Consider the following 25,960-nt stretch of genomic DNA (forward strand, 5'->3'; position numbering starts at 1 on the left):
CGTCGGCGTCCGCTTGACGTCATTTAGAGGCGCCGAGTGGGGAAAGGGGCGGGGAAAGGGGCGGAAGCGGAAGCGGCCGAGAGAGGCATGCACGTGAAGTTGACTGTGGTGTGTGGGCTGACATGTGTGGGCTGACATGAATGGGCTTTTCAGGACTGTCCCTGCTGAGACGGTGTCTGCAGGCTTCCTGGAGGCAGTACATAATAAAATTGGAACGGTAGGGGGTCAGTTAGAGGCAAATTTCTACCTACATTTATTTTGTCTGCAGTTCCATCAGACTTCGAACTGATAAGTGGTAAAGGTTTGCGGGTTTTTTTAACCTTTCTCCAAAATGAATTCGTCATTTCAGGGAGATATGTTTGCCATTACATTTTATTACATTGTTGGATGTCACTTTCTCATCTTAAAACATTTAGCACCTATTATATTCTAAATGCAGAGTAGTGGTTGAAGTGTTGTAGCCGCCAGCACCCGATAGACACGTGAGTTGTAGGTAACACACTCTTTATTCAGCCAGTTGGGTCTGCCAGGGGTACGCAGACCCCAAATCAAGCAGCCCTGAAATGTAGAGGTACAGGGTTTTAAAGCCCTAAACCCCTATTCTTCATCCTGTTTGAATGCACAAGTCTATTTTTCTTCATTTTACTAACTGTCAACCCACAGATCGGTTGTGCAAGCAGGGTACAGAAGCAGAAAGCTTATTGTTAGAGCATTATGTTCCCATGGGTGATAGCCATGCAGTAATTTTCCAGCCAGCACAGAAGCAGCAGCAAACATGAAGGACTTGTTATGTGTGAGGCACTGTTTTAAGTGCCTTGTGGTAACTTGGTTACTTCTTAACCCTGTGTGGGAGGTCTTATTCCCATTTTACACACGGGGACACATTAATTGTCTTCCCCAAGGTCACACAGTTAGTAAGTGGTATAGCTAGGATATGAACCCAGGTACTGTGACTCCGCATGCTGGCTGTAATCTGTGTCATGCTTCTCAGCTATTAGAACATTTCAGTGGCTCGAGGACTTCAGAATGGAAAGTCTTAGCATCCCAGAAAGATCTGGGTTTTGAACTCTTTCTTGGCTGTGAAACCCTATCCAGGTCATTTGCCCTCTGAGTTTCCATCTGTCTCCTACCTCTGAGACAGGCAAGCAAAAACAGAAGCGTAGACGCTATGGGGAAAGAGTGGTGGTGACAATAAACTGGCCTGCCCCAGTGACATTGTCAACATAGGATGTCCACCTGAGGGGTCAATTTTTGGACATTTTTACAACAAATTTGTCTTCACATAGAATATTTTACTCGGGTCTCATAACAACGCCGATGTAACATGATTGAGAATTGCTTCCATTTTAAAGATGAGGAAGTTAAAATTCCAGTGGTGTAAACACTTACTGCCTGAGATCACACACACAGTTAGGGACTCAGAACTACTACTAAACACCACCAACTCTCTACGCTCAGCCTAATGCCCTTTCACTCTACCAGCCATACATGAATTTGACTATCCTGAGGCTACTATGTCATATGTGAGGAAGCCAAACCCCATGGAGAGGCATATAAATAAAGAGCCTTCAGATGATTCCACTGCCGACACCGATTCACCTCCAGCCATTGCGTTTTCCTAGCTGCGGCTCAGACACTGTGGAGCAGAAATGAACTGTCCCCAAGGTGCCCTGCCCAAAGTTCTGTCCCCTGGAATCTGTGAGCTTAGTTAAATGGTTGTTTCAAACCATTAACTTTTTTATACTTTCATAATGCTTTTATTATGGTAAAATATACATAGCATAAAATTTTAACCATTTTTAAATGTATAGTTCAACGGCATTAAGTCCCAAACCACTAAGTTTTGAGGTCATTTTTTTTATGCAGGAATAATAACTGCAAGAACCTATGTTATATTTAGAATAGAGAACATGAGCTGATTTATTAGTAGAGGCTGATTTCTTAACATCTGGCTGGGTTTAGCCAGGTGTGTGCATCTAGTACGTGGGAATGGGCTTGTGTTTGAGTACTTGCCTCTGATCTGGGCCCTCTGTGGGTTGTCCTCTTATGAGCCAGGTGCTGCTCTATGATGATGCCTGGTATAGAGAGAGCAGTTGATACATATTTGTTAAATGGATGAATAAGTTACATAATAAAAAGTGGAATAGGACTCTGGTTATTTTGAGTCTGCTGAATTTATACTCTTTTACTGAGCTTATATCTGACATTCTGCCACTTCAACCCAAGCTGTGAATTCTCTTTAAAGATGAAAATCCAACTATAGTTGGCATTATTAGTTCCTTATAAAAAGAATTGAGAGAGATAGAGCTTAAGCGATTCCATTTCAAAGCCTGATTCTTGGGAACACTGACGAGCATATTTGACTCAGAAAAGTCTCTTTGCCAGAGGCCAGAAAAAAATGTACTTGGTAGCATCTTAGAGCTAAAGGTCCCAGAGAGTTAGACCCAGGCCTGTGCCAGCTTTTATTATATCCCTTAGCTCAGTGCCATGTGTACTTAGGCTCGTAAGCATTATTTCTGATTGGCCATGAGTGCTGGGAAGGAAGTGAAGTATGTGGTTCCCTCTTGCCCTGTTATACGAGGCTCTGTTTCTTGCCCTTCTCTAATTAATCCTATAATATTAGCTGATGAAGAGTTGAAGGAATAATAATGGTACCAGTTACCAAGTGCTAGAGACTCCTACCACAAACAGGTTTTACAGTGACAAAATCAGGTGTATCGAAATGAATTTTTTCTAGAACTGAACTTCATTTTCATGAGAACAGGAACCATGAAGATTTTGTTACCACATAGAGCCAACACCTAGCATGGTGCCTAGCATGATAAATATCAATAAATATTTGTTGAATAAAAGTGAATATTAGTGTTCTAAACTGAAGTCCAAAGACATTAGGCAATTTCCCCAGTGTCAAATAGTTAGTAAATAGCAAGATACTGTTCTAACTCCTTACACAGAATCCTTTCCTTTATGCCACAGGTTTCTGGTAGAGTCATTCTTTCATTCCTTCATCTGTTGGGACTCTTTTGGATGGAAGTGACAGATAACTCAAATTGTCTTAGGCAAGATATGGGATTAATATGCTTAGATGACTCAAGAATCCAATGACATAAATGCCTTTAGACACAGCTTAATCCAGGAGCTTAAACCATGTCATCAAGATTTGACCTCTCTCTTACTACCTGTAGCTTAGAATGAAAACACTTGTTTTTATGCTGTCTTCTCTCTGTTTCACTTGTCTCCTTGGTTCTGGAATGGTCTTGTGCCCATTCCTGAACCAGTCACTGTGGCCATGAAAAAGTGATGTTTTGTTTGGCTAGGTCTGAGCCACGGGACCAGCTCTGGGGCCAGGAAGGGAGTCAGTCCTTACATGGAGCACATGAGTAAGAATGAGGAAGGGAGAGTTCTCTAAAAGAAAATGGGGAGTTGCTACCAGGAGTGGGTTGGCAAGAACTGCTGATCATGACCTTCATCAAACATTTTCTCTGCCATCTTTGTGCAGAAGTCTGTTGGGGAAAAGGGAGCTACAAAGATGAGCATGACACAGTCTTTCCCTGCCAAGGAGTTTTTGTTCCGATGGAGGATGGGAGGTATATAGTCAAGGAAAAACTAAACAAGATGTGCAAGCAAATGTAATTGCAGCATCCTGAGTGGTGACTCATCCTGTCCACTGCCCAGGTGTCGGGGGACAGCTGAAGTTTGTGGCTATTCAGTTTTCACTAGAAAGTGCATTTCCCAAATGCCCTCCTCCCTGATGCCACCACCATCATCACCTCTTAGAAAAACTCCTTCCCCCAGGCTCAAAGAGTCATTTTCTGTCTCCCCTCACTTCTGGGTAACACTTCAGTGTTTATCTTAAAGTGAAACTTCAATCTCATAAGCTTTCCAACTCAAGTTCTTCCTTGGTTTTCTGCTCCAGTCTCTCTCCAGATGACCAGCTGTGTGGCGTCAGGGCCACAATCCCAGACGTGAGGCAAGGAGGAGACAGGCAGCAAAGTGGGAGGGAGTCCGATGGTGAATGGTCTTGAAGTTCATGATAAGGGACGCTGGGGGCTGTCACTAGGGGTATACAGCAGATTAATGACACAATCTAAGTTAGGTTTTCATGTCGTTCAATCTCCTGTGTGTAGAATGTGTGGTGATGGTGGCTGGGGGTGCAAAGTGAATGTGGGGAGAACCATTTGGAGGCTATTACATGGCTAATCTAGGGGAAAATGGTGTAACTTGGACTAGAGGGCGGCTGACTATGGGGCTGAGGGAAGTAGAGAGAGACACCATCTCCTGATGGCAGAGTCTGTAAAGAATTTGTGGCCGTATTTAATCTACCACAGATGAGAAGATTGAGGCCCAAGAGAAGGGTGTGACTGATCCATGACCACACATCAAATAAGGGTCAAGATGCGGGTCAGAGGCCAGGTCTTCTGACTTCAGTCTTATGGGATTTATTCTATATCCACACAGCCTCTTTGGGAAGGGAAGGCAGAAATGTGTGCCTAGGGAAGAGTGAAGGCTTCCACCAAAGCCCCAGCTATAATGAAATCAGTCACATCCCTGCCATCACAGGTTCCACCTAGGTGGCATTAATAGATGTCTGAGAGGACAGGAAACCCATCCACCTGTTCACAACAAGCTGAGAAAAGATGGATGGGGAAAGGTTTTGATCTCATCCTTCAGGATGCCAAAGGAAAATACCTGATTTTATTTTAAAGGATCCAAAAGATGAGTTCTGGGCTCCTCCAGCCAGCCTTTGGCAAACATCAGCTTTCACGCAGGGCCGGTGGACTGCACACTGGTCACGTGTTTGTCTCCTCCACCAGGTGGTGTCTGATCCATTTTAGTTTTCCCAGAGCTTGGTAGAGAATACATGCCAAACAAATCTTAGAGAAAGAAACAGAATATTTACACCTCGGGCCCTTCTCAAGGAATGAATGGAATTATGTAATTGCATGGCTATGAGATTCATTGCAGAAGTTGTCAGATTCTAATTACAGTGTTCAGAAGTACAGTGTTTATTGTTTTATCACCTTACCCAGCACAGAGTAGGTGCTAAAGTAAATATTTATTGAATGAATGACTGAATGAGTAAGTGAGTGAGTGAATGAGCCTTCTCAATCCCTCGTTTATGAGCCAAATTCATGCTTTTCTCTGGAAAATATGTGGGAACCCATGAATACAGAAATGTGACTCCATCTAGTGGACATTGCAGGATTATGCCCAGTACTAAAACATTCCCTCCCTTAAAAAATTAAAAAAACTTTTTTTTTCAATTGCAGCTGACATACAATAGTATATAAGTTTCAGGTAAACAACATCGTGATTAGGCATTTAAATAACTTATGAAGCGATCGCCCTGATAAGTCTAGTACCCATCTGACACCATACATAGTTATTATAATATTCCCTATGCTGTACTTTACACACCCCCCCGACTGTTTTTATAACTGATAATTCGTACATCTTAATCCTTTCCCCTTTTCCACCCACTTCCCCAATCCCTGTCTCACTTGGCAACCATCAATTTGTTCCCTGTATCTGTGAGTTTGTTTTTGCGAGTTTGTTTCTGTCTTGTTTGTTCCCCACTTGTTTTGAACTCTAGCTTCTCTAATTACTTGTTCCCACTTCACCCATTTCGGCACAGACCACCGAGTGTGGTGGCATAGCCCTGCAGGTGAGCGAAGCCTATCTGGAGCCCTGAAATGAGAAATTTGAGAAAGATGCTGGTAGAGGGTAGAGGGGGCCACATATATAAAATAGCTCAGAGCAGCGATGTGCAAAGAACTTTGGACCATATGTCCAGAAGCCTGTCTGTCGCTAGTTTGCTGTGTGGCCTTGGGCAACCAACTTGCTCTCTCTGAGCTTCAGTTTCAACATCACACAGCTGTGTACTCCTCATCGCCCTGGGCTAATGCTTAGATTCCAACACTGCCTCACTGGACGGACGCATGGGGACCGCTGTGCCCATGTTACAGCTGAGGAAACCGGCTTTAGATTAAGTAAGGAGCTCGAGACCTCACAACTAATAAGAATCAGACCAGGACGTGAATTCATATCAATCTGACTCTGCGCCTGTCCTGTCAGCACTCACTGTACCACTTCCTTCGATGTTTTCTAAAGCCATTCTGTGGTTCTGCGCATCTCGAACCTGCATCTCTCCTTGTGAGCGTCTGCACCCTGAGTCCTCGCTTATCATCAATAGGTCCTCGGAATTACAGTGAAGTAACCAGTTTTACTACAGGCTCACTGATATAAACAAGATGTAATTTCTATGGCATCTCATCGATGTTATTGAATGAAATGACGTTGTTTGAGGACCTGCTGTATACCAGAAAAGTTGAGGGTGTGGCTTCTGGAGCCAGACTCCCTCAGTTTGAATCCTGACTCTACTTACACACCTGATTCTGCCAACACACCTAACTTACCAGGTATGTGACCTTGGGCGAACCACTTCATTTCTCTCCGTTTCGGTTTTTCCAGCTATAATATGGGATTGACAACAACAAAGCGTTAATATATATATGCATATTTTATATACTATACACACACACACACGCACACTCAGAACACTACCCAGGATACCCTGTATTTATGTTTTAAGTATAAATGTGTAGTTACATATATATAAATATGTAAGTATTTATATATTTTGACTATTCCGCCTTTCCAAGTTAGGTATATTATAGTCAGAGACACACAGACAGAACTGAAGAAAATAAGACTTTCACTGTGTAGTTTTCAGGTTGCATCCCATTATGGGACAATCTTGCCTGTAAGATACTCAATTAAAATATGAATTTTATACATACTGTAATTATATTGTGAATGGTACAAGTATGTTGCATTCTATTATTTGGAGGTAGAAGTATTAATTTCTTATATGAAAAGAAACTGAACATTTTATAATCTTATGTTTGCCTTTCTTCATTTTCATACCTGGAGCTTCCAAAATAGATGCAACCAGGGTTTCTTTTGACCTCCTGGAGGCCCCCATCTAGGCCAAGGTAGCGGGACTGGAAGGAGTGAACCCCCAGACATCCCTGGGGAGTATATTTGATGACTCAAATATAAACGAGCAGGCTCTGCTCTCTAAGGAGACTCGGATAACGCAGCTGAATATAGTCAGACGTGGCTCTGCAGTGAGGAGCAATCTGAGCCCATCTCTAGAGACCGTTCACTGGTCACCCCTGATCCAGGAGACAGTGGAAGGGAGTACTGGCCCACATCCCTTCAACACCACCATGCTGAGCAGTGGCAGTGAATGGAGGCTCAGACCCATCTCCCCAGAATAGAGCTTCTCAGCCTTGGCACTACTGGCATTTGGGGCTAGGTAACTTTCTGTTGGGGATCTTGTCCTGCGCACTGTAGGATTTTTAGCAGCATCCTGGCCTCTGCCCACCGGATGCCAGTAGCATCCCCCTCCTTCAGCTGTGACAACCAAAGATGTCTCCAGACTCTGCCAAATGCCCCTGGGGGCAAATCTCCCTTATCCCTCCACCCCCATCTGCACCTCGTGTCACAGTATTACAAGGCAGGCTGTTGGCTAAGCCACGTCTTGATCATGCGTTTTGTCCTCCTGGTCAGATATTTTTGGAAAAGGCCATGATAATGGTTTGTGTAGAGAGAGGTGACTGGGGTGGGAGGTTGGTCTGGTGGGCAGCATCTTGGAGTCCTTTGGATAAAAAGAATTGATTTTTTTTTTTGTACCAGCAAAAAGGTCATATTCCATTAATAGGAATATAAAGACATAATCTAAAGGCTGAAATCCTAGGAGTTTGGGGCACTCTGTAAAAACCAGTTTACAGCCCTATTAGTGGCCTGTCTGTCCTACCTGAGACACAAGCTGCTTTTGGCAAACCTCATGTATGTGTGTGGTTTTAAAAAAGGCTTTGATTTCCTGTGTCATTTTTTTTCCCCAGAAAGGAATGATTTTTATCTAACGCTTGATAAAAAAGCTTATTCCTAAAGTTGTCAGCAGAAACAGGTGGCTGGGAAGGGTGATTGCTTATATAGTGTTTCAAAGCTTTTTTCACTATGTCTCCCCTGTGAGAGACAGCAGGAAAGAAGCTATCCGGTGGGTAAGGAAATTTACCAGACATTGACAGCAGGCTTGAAAAGCACATCACACCTCTAGTCAGGGGAGAAATTATTGGCAGTAGAAGGATGCACAAACGACTATTGGAAAATGTCTCTGAGAACATGGAGCTCTCAAAATAACTTATTACAGCTGAATAAATAAAACATTTTAAGGATCTTCTCCCTCATCCCACCCTGGTCCACTCCTCAAGTCCTGATCATATAAAATCATCTTTTCGGCATGATTTGGAGTCTCCTTTGAGAGATGCAGAAGCGCCTGATAACAGTCACAGCGGCCTGCATGTCTCAGACTTTAGTGTGCTCAGCAGTTATCTGGGCTCCTGGTTAAAATGCAGATTCCAGGTCTAGGGTGGTGGTGAGAGGCCGCGTTCCCAACAAACTCCCAATGAGGCTGATGCCGCTGTTCGTGGACCCCACTTGGAGAAGCAAGAGAGTCGAGCACTTCTCTTCGCGGTGCGCACTTACCCAGATGGAGAAACAGGTGGAGCAGAAAGTTACTTGATTTGCCTGAAGCTGCCAACAACAGCGAGGGTGAGCGAAGCGTGGGGCTGTTGCTTTTGGCTCCTGAGCGACTATTCAAGTCTGGATTGAGCTGTCTTCCTCATTCCAAGTAGAAGCAGCAGCAGAAGGAACAGCATTCAGACTGCAAATTCCTCGGCGGAACTTTTACCCGATCATAAAAATCCTCCGTTCATGTTGCATCCTACCTACCATCCGTGACCCGCCTTTAACTCAACTGCATGACAACTGAGTAGTGAAATGACTCGCACGCAATAAGTCTGAAGGACCAGGCCGCCTGACTCAAGGCTGGCATTTCTGAAAGGCCCTCTGAGGACCCCTTCTTATAGTTCAGCCCCGAGTCCATACCCTAGCCATAAACTGTTCAATGTCCCGACTTCCTGCTGTTTGGCATCAGAGCTGTTGGCCTATTTCCTATTTTTGCTATAAAAAATATAACAACAACAACAATAACAAAATGCATGCATTGAGACTTCTCAATCTGCCCTGTGCTCTTGCTCCCCTGGATATGTTTCGAAGGTGAAGATGCTGTATGTACAGTAGGAAACGGGAGAAAGCAGAACCTTGTTTCAGCTCAAACTGACCCATTTTTAAAAAACCAACATCCTTGAAAAAACTAGACTTTCTCAGCTCTAACAAGGGACTAAAAATCAAACCTCCTAATTTCCCTGTGCCTGGAAAGAGGAATGAAGCTGGTTTTGTGTTAACACAGCCGTGTCCTGCTCCCCACACGCCGTGGTAACAGAGAGCCAGTCTTGGAGGCCAGGCCTCCGTCTCCGGGCTGGATCTGCCTGTCAGGGAGCATCTGGAAGGACCCCATCTTCCTCAGCTCTGTCCCCAGCGACAATCAATACCCATTAAATATCGATCCTTTGGAACCGAACCCTTATACCACTTGACGTCTCTTTTCCCCACTAAATAAAACTCTCAACAAAAACCTATACCGAGAGGTAACAAATGAGTCACCTCGGTTACAAATGAGTAAACTTTGTCTGAGCGCATAAGGCTTTTTCTTTGTCTTCTGAAGTTATTATTATTTTTTTAAAATCTTATTCTCTCCCACCTCTCTTTAAAGGCATCATTATAAGTGAAGAGGTGTGGCAACGAGGGGGGGCTTGCTCAGGAGTCACACCAACGTAGGTCCACGTTCCAGCTCTGCACATACTAACTCTTTAGCTTTGCTGTCTGCACCTTGGTTTCCCTGTCTGTGAAATGAGAACACAAACTTTTATCACGTAGGATTGGCAGACACTAGGTACAGTATCTGATAAATGCGCGATAAATGTTAGATCTCACTATAATAATGCCGACTCAGAGCAATGCTGGATTTTACTTGTTTTCATACTTATGTACACTGCAGAGTGCCTTTCTGTGGTAGGCATGTATAGAGTTGTGGTGGTCCTTTATCTGTCAGCCAATCATTCTCTAAAACAACCCTGTCCTTTCATGACAATTTCTGCACTCAACGATATAAACAAGGAATGCAAAATACAAAGAAATGGAAAACACACCACTCTCCCACACACCGAAAGTGATATTTCAGTCCCATAGAAGCATCTCTGATGCAGCTCACAGAGGCACGTTAGTCAGGCTCTGTTTCCATCACCTCCGGGATGAAATGTGACAACAGGCTGACAGTTGCATAGTCAAATTCCCTAGCTCAGAGCGGGAGATGAACAATGCTGGGGTCCTTGCGTGCTTCAGGGAGTGAGGTCAAGAGAGAGTCATGAATCACACTGGCACCCAGTGCATGACCCCTCAAACTCAACAGTGCAGAAAGAGGGGAGCTGTTAGGTTGCCCTGGGCTGGATGGCTGACAGAGCCACTGCCAGCCTTTGGGGCTCTGAGGCTGCTGGTGAGGTGGATTTCACCAATCACTGATAAGATTGGAGGTACCACTCTAGGCAGGAACAAATCCTGGTTTCCCTCTTGCTTCTCCCCACTTGCCATAAAATGGTGTCCTGCATTCTGACAGCCTTCCCTCCCACCATTGCTGCAAGAGTACCTCTCCATCACCTGCTGTCAAGGCACTAACATTTCCATTCTCTAGGTGGGAAGACTGAGGCGAACTCACTCCCCAGGCACCTGTGGCCAAACTGATGCACAGCTCATAGTTTTTCTCTGCTGAGTCTGGTTTAAAAAATGCATAACAGATGCAGTGTTGACACGTGCAATTTCGCATACCTGGGTTTTATTCTGCTCTCAAAAATGGCCCTTCCCTAACTTGATTGCTTTGCTGAAATCCATTTTTTTTTCCCTTTACAAAAAGAAGTTTCATTTTTCAGGGACTGAATTGCTCCTAGCTACTTTTTCTTTTCCCAGCTGGTGAAGTGTTGTAGACCATTTCTCTTCTTTCTGTATTAGATAAGTAAGAATAATGAATTGATCTGCTGCCTCACTAACTCGATGAGGATAAATAGGGTGGTAGGCTTTAATAAAATGCAGCACTGGCAAAAATGAAGGCTGGGAGGTCATTATAAATCCTGCAAAAAATATATCAAGATTGATCTGTTGTCTGAGGCCAACTAGATGATTAATATCAGAAGGGGAGAACTAATAATGACAAAATCCCTGAGTTGCAAGGGACTTTTAAATCCTACCCTCCTTTATTGCTTGAATCTCTACCAAGTGGTTGCTTTCCTTGACTATTTCCTGTGATGGAGAACTCACTACCCCTTGAGACAGCTCATTCCATCTTTGGAAGGCTCTACTCTGATTTTTAAAATTTCTTCTTTTACTTAGGTGAAATCTGAATCCTTGAAAGGTCCATCATTGGGACAGTTCTAATCCCAGTGGCCATATTGAATGAGGCTAATTCTTCTCATCTATGAAACCCTCTCTTGCTATTTGAAGACAACCATGATGGCCACCCAAGGCCGCTCCTCTGTGGGCCAAGCATTCCGGTTCCCTCAGCTGCTCATTCACCTTTTGATTATTTCCTGCTGCTGAGGCAGCAGTTTCTCTGTGACCTTCCTTAAGGGTTAGGGACATTTGTCATGTTCATGGCTATCTGTCGTAAGAATTGAAATTCCCAGCCTCCCTTGCAGCTAAGACAGTCATGGGATCCAGGTCCTGCCAGTGGGATGCACTGAATCCAACTGTTTCTGAAGGGAACAGCATGAAGAAATGGGAGTTTCCAGACAGTGTAAGTAGAGGCAGAGGCATTGAGCTTTTGGGGGTAGGCTGAGTTTCTGATGCCAGACGGATATGGGCGCTGGCAGCAGTAACTCATGGAAACCAAGGTCCTGGTAAGGGCAGAACTTCCATTATTAGTTTCTGCCTTCGCAGTGTTTGGTGGCAACAGGGGCAGCAGGAACCTCATCAGGACTTTTCTATGTCAGGACTTTTCTGCGTCATGGTTTCTAAGGTATTCCTAAAATCTCCACTTTTAGAATGGTTTCTCAAGCCCTCTCAACGATAGAGTGAATCATATAATCTCTTTGAATAAATTCCCTTTCTTCTTAAATTAGCCAGAGTTGCTTGCTGCTAGGCACTCTGACTCATACAGGCCCTGAACTGAACGTTCAACTCCTGCAGGCGTCTGTCCAGGGCAGAGAGGAGAACTGCCACCTCCTCATGCTAGTGATGATGCTTCTGCTGATGTAGCCGACAGCTCAGTGAACTCTCTTCTAAGCGCCCACATCACACATTTAAGCTGACATTAAACTCATTGGCTCAGCCGAAACCCTCACCTATCAGGATGCATCCCCTGGTCTAAGGAATTCTTAGAAAAACAGACTTTACGTACTTTCTTATTACTTGTTCAACAGAAAACAATGTCTGAGCTTCCCCTACATCCTCGACCACAATATTTAATGTATGAGAGTGATTCCTTTGAAGTGCGGAACATGCAGTCATTCCCTTGACAAGGAAAGAAAATAATGAGGAATTATAGATACAATCCTGAAACTCTCCCCCGCCCCCCGCCCCATTCCCTGCAGCACATGACCCGACAGGGCTCAAGGTCACCCGGCAGCCATTTTGAACCAGATGCTTTATTCATCCTTCTACGATCTCAAAATATTTCGAAGTGAACACGGAAGCAACAGCTGTCTTTGTTCCCGTCTTCATTCTCCCGCGTGTCCCTATGGCTCTCAGGGGAGCCTCTGCGTGTGCAGAAAGAAACCTCATAAAACAGTTTCGAAAGAAACAAGAACTTTCTGCTTTCCTGCTACTACCAGCCCTGAGGAAAAGGGAAAAATAAAAGAGGGAGAGCTTGGGTGCTTAATGTCCTAGCAGAGAGGTAGGTGAGTGAGTCCCTTGTGCATATTAGCTCATCAGTAAACATCTGTGAAATAAATACATTTGATTTTGACCAACAGCAGCCCAGGAAAAAGTGAAGGGAGAATTCAGTTGCGTGTAGGTAGTTCCTTAGGCTTAATTCAGGCTGCTTGAAACCTCTACCTAGAAAAACACAATTTTAAATGATTTTCACAGATTGCTAAACTTTCTTCATTGTCTGGGTCAGAAGAAAAGGCTCCTAGTAACTCACGAGCTTGAGATCCCAGAGAGGCCAGGCACCAGGACACACGTCACAGGTTGGTCTCATAGAAGAAAGGGTTTGAGATGAATCTGACCTCCATACTCTGCACCTTCTCCGCTCAGAGTATCACCCGGCTGCTTATTTGAAATGCTGACTCTCAAGCCTGACCCAGCCCCACTGAATCAGAACCTGCCTTTCAGCGTGATCCCCAGCGATGTGCGTAAGAGTGAGATGGAGAAGTGCTTCCTTTATACCATCAGTGAGATGTCTGGAAAAGTCAATCACAGAAGGACCTTATTGTAGGACCTTATTTAGTCCAAGTGGGAGCAGTAGACCTCAGTGATCCAACACCAACACCAACACCAAACCGTGGGACCATCATCACGGGTCTTGCCTGCATGCCATAGGAAAGGATGTCAAGTCTAGCTCTCCGGACACATGATTGTTTCTGCGAGCTATGACCAGAGAGTCGGCTGCCAGAGCCAAGCTGTTTTACTGCCATACCTCCCGACGCACTCGTGTATTTGGTTAAAAGGAGATGAGACACCGGGAATACTACTGAGTGATAAAAAGGAACAGACTCCATGATACACGAAACATTTTGGGGTGAATCTCAAGGGCATTAGGCTGAGTGAAAAAAGCCACCATTGTATGGTTTCGTTTATATACCATTCTCAAAATGACAAAGCAATAGAGATGGAAAGCAGATGAGTGGTTGCCAGGGATTAGGGATGGTGCGTGTGGAGGACGGGGTACGAGTGACTATAAAGGGGCAGCACGAGGGAGGGCTTTGACTGTGGCGATGGTCAAACGCATCTCCACGTGTCACGAACTGGCAGAGGACTCGACACATGCATCGTACCAATGCCATTTTCCTGGTCTTGATATTGTACTAGGGTGTACATTGGGGGAAACTGGACGAAGGGTACAGGGGACCTCTCTGTACTATCTTTGCAACTTCTTGTGAATCTATAGTTATTTAAAAACAAAAAGTAAAACAAAACAAAACAAAACGAAACACCAACAAGGAGATGATAGTCATGAGGCCTACATCTGGTGAGCTGCGTCCTCATAATAAAATATCTTTGGAGGCTGTTGTGAAGCTTCTCAACAGGTTTCCTGCCTGTTTCACTCAAGATATCATATGCGGAGGTCTATTTTCCTAAGTCCTTCTAAGTGCAATCCAGAATGTTCTATCACACTAAGCGGCGTTATCACAATGTTCTAATATATGAATGTAGTAAGAGGAGTGTGACTTGTCCCAGTCTAGGGGCATAGAACATCATCAGCTCAGGAAACTCTAATTTAGAGTTGAGGAAACAGGTCCAGAATGAACAGGCTTGGCCAACGTCACCCAAGTAGCTGCTGCGGCGACAGGACCAGAGGTGAGATTTGGTGCCCAGCCCAGAGCTCCTCTATTATACCTCCTGCCCCTTCTCTGTGCAGCTCTGCTCAGAGGTTCGAGGTGGCATTATAATTCGGAACTCATCCAAAAGTTAACTGAAAAGCAACATCCAAAGAGCGTATCAATGATACCAGGGCATCTCTTTTAATTGCCTATTCATGCAGACAGTCTGTCTTTTCATATTCAGAGCTAAACTTGGAGACAGGTCCTTGCAAGGCGCCCTTGTTATCTGACTGCCTCATCAGTAACGGGAACTCGTGTGCGGCGTGATTGCTGAGTACCAGTTCTATTTTTTCCCTACCAAGCAGGAAGTTTAAAATCTGCTGGGTTATTTTTAAAGAAGGTGGAAAAATAGGCATCATATCAGCTTCCGCAGTGGCCCTGTCCGAAAGCACGTGCTGCTTGATTCAAGGCATTGGCCAGCTGGGAAACGGAGGGTGACGTGGCGCTTCACCAGGGGGATTTCTCAGCAGAGGGGTGAAGAGTGTCACACACTCAAGGGGCGGCAAAGGATGTGGGCTCAGCTGCCAACTGGAGGAGGAGATCCCAGATTTTTCTGGAGTTGACATCTAGCAGTTTGTTTCACGCGTGGATGTATGACTACTCCCCTCCTCTCCAGGGGGCCGTGGTCCCCAGCACTGGTCTGAGCGTTGGCCCCAGTGGATCTGGGGGATCTACTCAGTCATTTGCGGGGACCTTGGGTCTTAGACTTACCTCCGATGGGACATAAATATGAGTCTCACATTTCTGAGTTGTTGAGGAGTTTGGGAGAGCTATTCCTGAAACTCTAATATTTAGGCAATATAGTATTTATATGAAAGGCAATCTAGGTAAACTTGGCTTCCATTGACATAAACATTTCTTGATCACTGACTTTGTGCAAGTGAGGCACTTGTGCTAGGAACTAGGACTTCAACAGATATTTTCTGGGGGAATTTCCCCATGTCTCCTGGAAAATCCACAAAACCTTAGAGAATCGCAAGCCACCATAGGAACTACTGTAGAAAGTCCTGGAAATGAAGAGTAAAATCATTAACCATCCTGTCACGTGGCATCGATCTCTCCTTCCCTCCGCTCAGTCTTAGAAGTTTGCTACTAACAGTGTAGGACCCGTCCAAAACATCCCCTTTAATCCTCCAACCACTCTATCAACTAGTTCTATTTAAACCCAATTCTTCAGAAGAAGAGAATGAGAACCAGACAGAGGAAGTAACTCGTCCAGTATCTCCAAGCCAGTCGGGGGCTGACTCCGCCTGGAACGGGAAGGTTTGCAGGCCTGCGTGGAGCCTGAGTCCAGCAATGGGTACCGCACAGAAGGTGCTCAGCGACCATCTCCCTGACTTGAGCCCTCCAGCCCAGAAGCCCAGGAAACAGTCTGCTAATCTTGGAGGGTGTCTGAGTAGGGGCTGGTCAGAAAAGAGTTAGAAGTGGTAGGATGCGACTTCTGTGACCATTCATCTATGACTCAGATTAGTGGGGGATGGAGGAAGGTGAGCACTGAATTTCGAAGAAGGCGGGGGCCACACAATTGGTGAAATAGGAGATCTTCACAAAGAATGTTCTAGGATTCTTACCCCTTCACTCACATGGCCTGAGGTTAGCAAAGCACCGAGATGAAAGACTCTTGGTAAGAAAACACTGGATAAAACAATACCCAGCTGGAGGAACACTTTTTGCCTGGGGCTTCACAGGAAAAAATAATGTAAACTACAAAAACAGAACCTCAGGACCTACAGAATCCGAGAGGCTCACATCCAACCCTACCCTGAAGGGTGACCGTAGTGCCTTCTGGCTCCTGCCTGGGCCCCTCCCAAGACAGGAGCTCACACTTTGATCTCATTTTGGGTGGAGGGTAGTTGGTCTGCCATATTACCTCATGACACTCAAAGGTATAGGGAAGACCAATTACATGTGGGGTGGGGGCAGCAGAAGCCAAGTAGAGACCTTTGTGCTTATTCGGGTGGCTGTATACACACACTCCTTCCAGTTTCTCATTGCACATGGAAGGGGTGGAAGGGAGTTTTGTGGCAGGCAGGCTCTCCCCTCCCCCCAGATGCTAAAGGGCTCTTCTACAGGCCCGCTAAGAGCTGGAGGACAAAGTCGCTTGTCATACAAGTAAGTAAAAGACAAATGCAGTAGCCTATACTTTGTCTTTCCCAAAGGAATGAATCAAATGATTACTTCCCTTGAGGCTAAACAGAAGGTGATAGACAGTCAAAAATAAATCCACTTTCTGTTCTTCTGGCCTGACTGGGAGTTCTGGCCCCTGGCACTCAGCAGCTTTGGTCACTTAAAGAATAGACCACGACTGCTATGCAGGGGTGATGTCAGCTATTTACAGGTCTCACTGGCCCAGGTTTCATGGGCCTGCCTCGGCCTCCCCCTGGCTTTCTGTAGGCCTTTGTAGATAAGCTACACAGACCTGCATTTTTCCCAAGCTGAATCAGAAGCCAGAGGCACCAGCTGGGGACTTGGGTTGACCTCAGTGATGATGACACCCAAGAAGAGCTGCTTGTCCCTCCATAATCCTCACCCCAGAATGCAGCCACCATCTAGGAGCACTGACTCATACTGGCCCTTGGTGGGGAGCACACCACCCAGGCGGTGAACTTGTTTTTCTCCACCCGCCAACCCCAAAAAGTTTCACTGGGGCAAGAATGACAACCCAAATGCCGCCCCCAGTAGGCAAGTTTGCTACAGCAGGCAGAGGCACTAAGATGTGGCCCGGGTGGCAGCACCTGTTAAGTTCTCTGCCTGATGGTAAGGAAATCCGATAGGGTGGCAGCCGGAGGTGTAGGCTGACCCAGGGGCCAAGAGCTTGATCAGCCGTGCTCTGGCTGACAGAGCAGACAGGCGGTGGTGGGTGGCTCACTGCCAGCGACATGAGCATTTTTTATCTGACGCCATTTCCCTCCACTTTTTCTGAGGGGCCACATTTCCAGTCTCTTAACTGAGTGAAGTTCTCCAGCTCTAACTGTTGAGTAACGAGCTCCCTCGTATCAAAAAATGGGCAGAGAACATGAAAAGACGTTTCTCTAAAGAAAACATATAGATGGCCAACAGATATATGAAAAGAAGCTCAACATTACTAATCATCAGAGAAATACAAACCAAAACCCCAACGAGGTATCGCCTCACACCAGTCAGAATGGCTATCATCAGAAAGTCAACAAACCATGTGTGTTAACGAGGATGTGGAGAAAAGGGACCCCTTGTGCACTATTGGTGGGACTGCAAATCGGTGCAGCCATTATGGAAAACAGTATGGAGTTTCCTCATAAAACTAAAAATAGTATCTACCATGTGACCCAGCATTTCTACTTCCAGGTATTTATCTGAAGAAAGCAAAAACACTAATTTGAAAAGATATGTTAACCTCTATGTGAATTGCAGCATTATTTATAACAGCCAAGATATGGAGGCAACCTAGGTGTCCATCGACAGACAAATGAATAAGAAGACATGGTATGTATATCTACAATGGATACTACTCAGCCATAAAAAAGACAAAATATTGCCATTTGGGATAACATGAATGGACCTAGAGTGTTATGCTAAGTGAAATAAGTCGGAGGAAGACAAATACTATCTAGTTTCACTTATATGTGAAATTAAAAAACAAATAAACAAAACAAAAGCAGGCTCTCAGAGACCAAAGGGACAGTTACCAGAAGTGGGGGGATGGGTGAAAAAGGTGAAGGGGAATATAGTCAAAAATAGTGTGCTAAGTTTGCATGCTGACAGATGATTCCTGGAATTAGCAGGGTGATCACATTGTAAGGTATAAAAATGTCAAATCACTATATTGTACACCTGAAACTAATATACTTAATATAATATTGTATATCAACTATACTTAAACAAAAAAATATTTTTTTTTAAAAAAGCTCACTCGTATATACAAAAGATGCACAGCTTGGGAAAATCATTTCTTTTAATGACAGAGAAAGCACACCAAACTATAACAGAAGCCCATCGGGGGATTGCCACTGTACAAGTTAATGCCCAGCGGCCCTGAACTAGCATTAGACATTCACGGGGAAGTCAGTTGCAATATGAACATTCACGCAGCATCTCTGAGGACACACAGGAGGCAGGAGACGGTGACAAGTCTCGCGCGTGCTGAATATCTGTCACTTGGACTCCACTGCAGATTTCCCCCTTCCTCATTTGATGGTAGGGCCTGGGTAGGTTTGCAGATGACCAAGTGGAAGAGAGGCCTCGTGTATCAGCATCACAGAATGGCCAGCACTGTAGACAGACGTGGCCTGGGTGGTCCATGAGTCGCACGCGTAAGACAGGGACACAGCATCTGCCCTCTGATCAGTGGCTCAGGGAGCAAATACGATGAATGAACAGCAGCTCCTTTGAAATCTAGGGTCCGCACACAACTTCTCAAAGGCATGCTAGGAAATAGGTTTATCAACGAAACTTTGCTGTCCCCAAAGGTAAAAGTCATTCTCCTAGTTTTTACTGCATATATTTAGGTTTCAAATTAAAGGACGAGAAAAAAGGCAGCAACTCAAAAATTATTTGGAATGTTGTGGCACTTTACCAATCTTTTGCTTAGCATATGTGGCCGAGCAAATGAAACCCTGTCGATATAAACTTTCATTATAGATAACCCTATACTGTACACTCTCAGAATACAGAAAGAATCCATCCTATCATACAGGTTTCATCTTTAAAAATAATCTAACATAGTCATTTTCTCTGGCTAGTAACAAACTATTAACATCTTCTGAGAATACAGAGAAACCTCTGGGATTAATAGTAAATTCTCTGACGTGCTCCCCCCCCCATCCCCATTCAGCATCATCTATGAACACATTTCTGCAAAGAGCATCTCAGAATCATTCGTCATTAGGAAAAGAAATAGATATGTTTGCTTCACCAAATGGACTTTTAGCGAGAAGTGATGGAACATTTTTACCTTGGCAAAAATGAAGCACAAACATAACATTTCACAGGTTCAGGCCCATGCAAATGCATGTTTCGTTATGTGGGGCTATTTTCTTTTGACCCCGAAACCACGATTAGCATGCAGGTTGTTTTCAACTACTGAGTTAGAGATAATTATTGGCAGTGCACCTCTTTTGTGTAACCATGATCACTAAGGCAAGATTATTATTTCACCTTGTATAGAATATCAGCAATATCTCGTCAGATGCAGGTTTCTACACTGTGGACCTGTGACTTACTGATTTATTGATTTATTTTTTTAAAGAAAAAGAAAAAAAATAACCTCAAAACACAGATCCCTAAACACGATTCAGTTGAAAATGAACTGTTATGCCTTTAGAAATATATTTTAAACTACAAGGCTGCCCTGTTTTTTTTTTTTTTAATGAACATTTAAAAAGTTCCCACCCCTAAAAATTTGTCAAATTATTTCTTCATTATTGGTAACAGCCTCACCAAGCTGCTACCATGGTTGACTCTTGCTGAGCTGCAGCTACTCAGATTCTTACTGTGTAATAAAGGCTCAGGGGAGTTAAGTTCTCCAACTGTCAACCTGAAACCCAAATGACCTTCAGTTCCCCACTCCATCCATTCGACACTGGTATCCGCAGTGGGTGCTCGGCTCCCCAGGGGTGCTTTCGAATGGGGTTAGCTTGGCTGCCCCACAATGACCCTCAAGCTCTGGACTCTGCTGTGCTCTGACAACCCAAGACCAGTGGAATGTCCTTCGTTTTTCAACAGAAGCACATGGGAGCTGAATTTGCTTATCCAAGGGAAGCTGAGGCAGTAGAGGCAGCTCCTTGGCCCAGCCAAAAACAGACGCCAGGTGATATTTGTATGTGTGTGAAGCCAATGCAGCAGAACTGGCAAGTCCCCGGGGAGCAGTCCTTGCACTGGACGCCTCATACAATGGAACCTTTGGAAGATGACAAGTGGATCGACCGAATCCTGATGGCCAACGTCCTCTGTAAGTCCTGGAGCACATCCTGGCCCGTTCCCTCGCCATTTTTGTCATACAGGAGCTGCTTGAATGCTTCGTTCTCAATGAGGACCATCATGTTTTTGAGAAAGTAGCCTTCACAATATGCTGAGAGCTCTGTGACTCCGAGGAACTGTAGAGAGTGGAGAGGAAGCGGGAGATGGTTATGTTTCTGAAATGAGCCGGTAGTTGTCTTATCTAATAATGGCGAACACCTACTGAGGGAGACTGACTGCAAAAGGGGCCGTGATTCTCCTCCCTTTGCTGCGTTCACACTCTTGGGTCGTGACCTTGCAGCTCCTTCCATCCAAGGGCTGGAGCCTGTTTCTCGCTGCTTGGCCTTGTGACCTGCTTCTGAGCTCTCTCTCTCCAAAAGAGCCCGAGCCACCAAAAAAGCCCGAGCCGGCTGCATGGAAGGTGAGGAACCACGTGATACTGAGTGCAGTCAACCCAGGTGAAACCAGCAACAGAGTCCAGCCAGGACCAGCAAAGCCAGCCACGGCTGACCAGCCGGCTGCCCTCAGAGTGAGGCCTGCCGAGACCAGAAGAACCTTCTAGTCTTCTAGTCAACTCGTATGCTAAATCAGGGCTCAGTGTTTTAACCACTGGGTTTTGTGTTCCTTTGTAATGCTGTGGATCACTGTCACTTGAACGGAGTTGCGGACATATTTCTGAGCGTTTTACCAGTATTAACTCATTTTCTCCTCACAGCAATCCTGCCTAGCCCCTGTATTTAGGGCGGTGATTCTCAAGTGGGGGCGATTCTGCCTCCCAGGGAACATCTGGAAAATCTGGAGCTATTTTTGGTTGTTACAACCAGGGTGGTGGTGGTGTGTGCACTACTGGCGTCTAATGGGTAGAAGCCAGGGGTGCTGCTAAACATCCCACGACACACAGGACAACCCCCACAGTGAAGGCTTATGCAGCCCAAGATGTCAATAGTGCTGAGGCTGAGAAACTGATCCAGAGACAAGGTTCCTGAGAGACTAAACAACATAGAAGGGACTATGTCGACCTGGCTCACTGTTATAAGCTTAAGCAGAAGGCTTGGCAGATGGCAGACATTTAATGAGTGTTGGTTGAAGGTTTGAATGAACGGTTAACTTTCAGAGTAATGAAACTAATGGCAAACATTTACCAAGAGCTTATGATTTGCCAGGCACCTTACTAGGCATTTCACATGCATCATCCCATTCAATCTTCAAATTTCCTTGAGGCAGGTACTATTATTGCCTCCAATTTACAGATGAGGAAATGAAGACAAGAGAATAACTTACAAAACCTCACACGACATATCAAGGGCAGAACTAGGAACTGAACCCTGGTAATTCAAGTCCTTAAGCCTGTGCTTAACCATCAGGATGCCCTGCCTCTAGCCTGATGCCACTAATCAGAAGGTAGGTATGTAACGTCACAAGCTTGGTGGAAGAATTCATGTCTGAGATGCAGAAGCAAATGTGGATGTGTGGGTCTTTGGTCTCTCTTAGACCTTTCCTTCAGTTTTCAAAGCTTGTAGGTCTCTCTCTGACAACGAACCAGGTGCTCAGAAGCTGTTAAACGCTCCTTGAGATGACATCCTGCTGCTTTATTTAGCTGGCGAATCGTCCTTCTGAACACTCTAATAGTCTGTCCTTCGGATCAGAGATGCACTCTAAGTCGTTAGATGCAGAATGGTGGGATGATGAGGTGGTGCCAACAGGGCTGTGGTGGAATGAGCTGGGAGGCCTGAATTCCAGTTGGGGCTCCCCCACCTTTCTGAATATGTGACCAGGTCTGGGTCACTTGGCCTCTGGCTTTAGGTTCCTCATTTTCAAAATGAGAATTATGACTCCTGCAATATAGACCTATTGGTGGGATTCAACGGCACATGATCTATAGCAGGACTCTGTCATCCATCACACGCAAAGGAGGCAGGTTAGAAAGGTAGCTAAGGTGGGGTGAGGGGGACTGTGAAATCTGCTGGAGTTTTTATTCCAGACTTTGCCACTTACTAGCCATCTACTGTTGGGCAAGTTATTTAATCATTCTGTGCCTCAGTACTCCTATCTGTCAAATGGGGATCATAATAATACTTAATAAGCTGTTGCTGAGATTGAATGTGATAATATATGGATTGTTCAGAATGCTGATTGTAATCACAACTCAATGTTAGTTGTCATTATACATGTAAACTATAACTCTCCTTCTCAGTAACTTATATCCAGTGATCCGTGTGTACAAAGTAGGTGGCCAGGTTATGGTAAGAGGAGTTGACTGTACCCTACAGAATCCAGCTCAGCTAACTGGCCTGTAACCTTGAACTCACTTATATCATGTGCTAATGCACTGAGTCAACCGCCCAATGGTCTGCATAAAAATCACGTGCAACCAATACAACAACAAAACAACCTGAGTAAAAAAATGGGCAGAGGATCTGAATAGACATTTTCCCTACAGAGACATAAAGATGGCCAATGAGCACATGAAAAGATGTTCAACATTACTAATTATTAGAGAAATGCAAATCAAAACCACAATGAGGTATCAGCTCATGCCCGTTAGAATGGCTATTATCAAAAAGACAAGAAATAAGTGTCAGAGAGCATATGAAGAAAAGGGAACCCTTGTGCACTATTGGTAGGAATGTAAATTGGTGCATTCACTATGGAAAACAGTATGGAAGTTCCTCAAAAAATAACAGAACTACCATATGCCCCAGTGATTCCACTTCTGGGAATTTATCTGAAGAATATGAAAACATTAATTTGAAAAGATACATGCACTTCTATATCCACTGCAGCATTGTTTACAATAGCCAAGATATGGAAACAACCTAAGTGCCTATCAACAGACAAATGGATAAAGAAGATGTGGTACATATACACAACGGAATACTACTCAGCCATAAAAAGGATGAAATATTGCCATTTAGGACAACATAGATAAACCTTAAGATTTTATTATGTTAAGTGAAATAAATCAGACAGAAAAGGACAAAAACTATATGGTTTTGCTCATATATGGAATATAAAACGAACAAAAAAAGTGAATAATCAAAAATGAACATATAGATATAACGGATTGGTGGTTACCAGGGGGAAGTGGTTTGGGGGAGGGCGAAATGGGTAAAAGGGGACAACTGCATGGTGACGAGTGGAAACCAGATTACTGGTGGTGACCAGTATGGTGTATACAGATATCGAATTATCGTGTTGTACACATGAAACTTATATAAGGTTATAAACCAGTGTAACCACACATACACAAAATAATTCTTCTAAAGTGCTTGGACAAACACGTGAACAAAAAACCATGTACAATCTTGTGCAAGTCAAATCACTTCTCTGGGCCTCAGTTTCCCAAACTACAAAATGAGGAGGGCAGACTAGAGGCAACCATGCTCTGCCATGCATTTAGGATGGGGACACAGCAGGTAATTCTGTGGTCTCCTAATGAATGGTGACTATATGCCAGATAATTCCCTATCTCCACACAGCTAATTACTGACAGAATTGGGACTGGAACTCTGATCTCCTACACCAATGACTGACAAACTACAAGCCTATGGGCCGAATCTGGCCTGCACCTGTTTTGTAAATAAAGTTTTATTGGAACACAGCCACACCTATTCATTTATATATCATCTGGGGCTGCTTTTGCACTATAGTGGCAGACTTGAGTAGGTACAAAAGATATCGTATGGCTTTTACGAAAATGTTTATCTGGCCCAGGTTTGCTGACCCCTGTCCTAGACTATAAGTTTTTCAAGGGCAGAAAGCATGTCTCACTAATTCTCATTCTGATGAATACAGTTCTTGGTAAATAGTGGGTGCACGATAAACATTAGTGAATGAATCCTCGGTGTTCTTTCTATCATGGTGCACTGTTGAGTTCATTGTATTCACTTATATTCAATTTTATGAACTAGCTTGTGCTTTTTCTCGAGTTGAAAGATACCCTGGAAGGGCTATCAGAAGCTCCAGGGTCTCTTTTTCAGATTCGAATAGTTCGGGACAGCTTTGCTAGGTAAAAAAGGGCAGCTAAGCCGAGCATTTATGGGATGGGCTTCTCCGCTGTGTAAAATCCCACGGCTGTCCCAGTTAGGTGCAATACAGGGACAATGCCGCTGAGGAGAGGGTGGGAGGAGCTTGCTGACGTTTGGAATGTGGTTCTTGGCATCTAAATGGCTGCATTTCCTTGGGTTCCAAACTAAGTGTTGGTTTCTTTCTTTTCCATCTCTTTTTCCTAAATCAGCCTCAGTGTGCAGCACAGTCGGTCAGTAATAGAATCCACATGGCATGTGATCATAGGGGGGCGGCAGTATCCACAGCGTAGGGGAAGCGGGGCACAGAAAGGCCAGGGCTGCTGGCATTGCCCCATCCTCCACGCTCATGTCATGGAGGGAAGATGTTTACGCTGGAAACACTCCAGAGTGTGGCCTGGGAGGCTGAGGCTGGTGTCTGTCTGTAAGAGGTGAAGCTCTGGCTGCAAGGTACAGAAGTGAAAGAGACATTTCTCTGCCATGGTGTTCGAAGCTTGTAGCACAAACGTGCTCCCAGCTGGGGCTCGTCGTGCATTGGCTGCGTTTTTAAAATAACAAGATAGCTAAAGAAGCTGCCTTTCAAGGAGCCTGAAGTGATTCAAGTGGGATTTTGGAACATAGGCCTTACTGCCAAGGTGACAGGCCACTGCAAAGCCACTTGTGGGTGTGGGGTTCATAGGTAAATTTGAGTGTCTATGTCCAGGGCGGGTGGGTGGAGAAGCACAGACTAATCAGTTTCTCTTCCTGTGTAGAGAGAGTCTTTCTAAATGCTTTTCTGAAAAGTGATCAGTTTAAGATAAAAAATGCTGTGTCCTGAGAAACCAGATATTGGTAAAATCCTCACTTAACCAAAATAGCGTGTACGTGTGTGTATATGTGTGTGTGTATGTGTGTGTGTAGGAAGTAGCCTGACTGTACTTTTGGATTTACTGATGACCAATCAAAAATATTTTTTGAGTATCAAGGATTATTACAAATATTTCACACATTTTTTTAGGCCAGAAAATAAACACGAGGTTAAGAACCTATGCTCTGGAGTGAGACAAATCTAGGTTTATACTTCTGGGTATACACCCCAAAGAAGTGAAAGCGGGGACTCAAACAGATATGTGTCCACCCATGTTCACAGCAGCATTATGCACGACAGCCAAAAGGTGGTGGAAGCGACCTAAGTGTCCGCTGATGGATGAGTGGAAAAACACAATGTGATCTATGCATGCAATGGAATATTATTCAGCCTCAAAAAATGTGATTCTGACACATGGTACAACATGACTGTACCTTGAGGACACAGTGCTAAATGAAATAAGCCAGTTACAAAAGGACAGATACTGTGTGATTCCACTCATATGAGGTACCCAGAACGGTCAAATTGATAGAGACAGAAAAACGGTGGTTTCCAGGGGCTGGGCGGGGAGAGAAATGAGGAATTACTGTTCAATGGGGACGAGAGTTTCAGTTTGGGAAGATGAAAACGTCTGGAGGTGGGTGCTGGTGATGGCT

At 44.5% G+C, this 25,960-nt stretch overlaps 1 protein-coding gene across 3 annotated transcripts in view; it reads right to left on the reverse strand.

Annotated features, from left to right (window-relative positions):
• Positions 1–18,411: 18,411 nt before the first annotated feature.
• ABTB3 (ankyrin repeat and BTB domain containing 3) overlaps positions 18,412–25,960 on the reverse strand; it is a 320,752-nt gene continuing 313,203 nt past the window's right edge. For all 3 annotated transcript variants that reach the window (XM_039877866.1, XM_039877865.1, XM_039877864.1), the window contains one exon: positions 18,412–20,569. In XM_039877866.1, the coding sequence (XP_039733800.1) occupies positions 20,360–20,569 (210 nt within the window). In that variant the 3' untranslated portion in view covers positions 18,412–20,359. The remainder of the gene's footprint in view (positions 20,570–25,960) is intronic.

This window comes from Pteropus medius, unplaced genomic scaffold (genome assembly GCF_902729225.1).
Source record: "Pteropus medius unplaced genomic scaffold, Ma_sr-lr_union100, whole genome shotgun sequence".
Classification (NCBI taxonomy): domain Eukaryota; kingdom Metazoa; phylum Chordata; class Mammalia; order Chiroptera; family Pteropodidae; genus Pteropus; species Pteropus medius.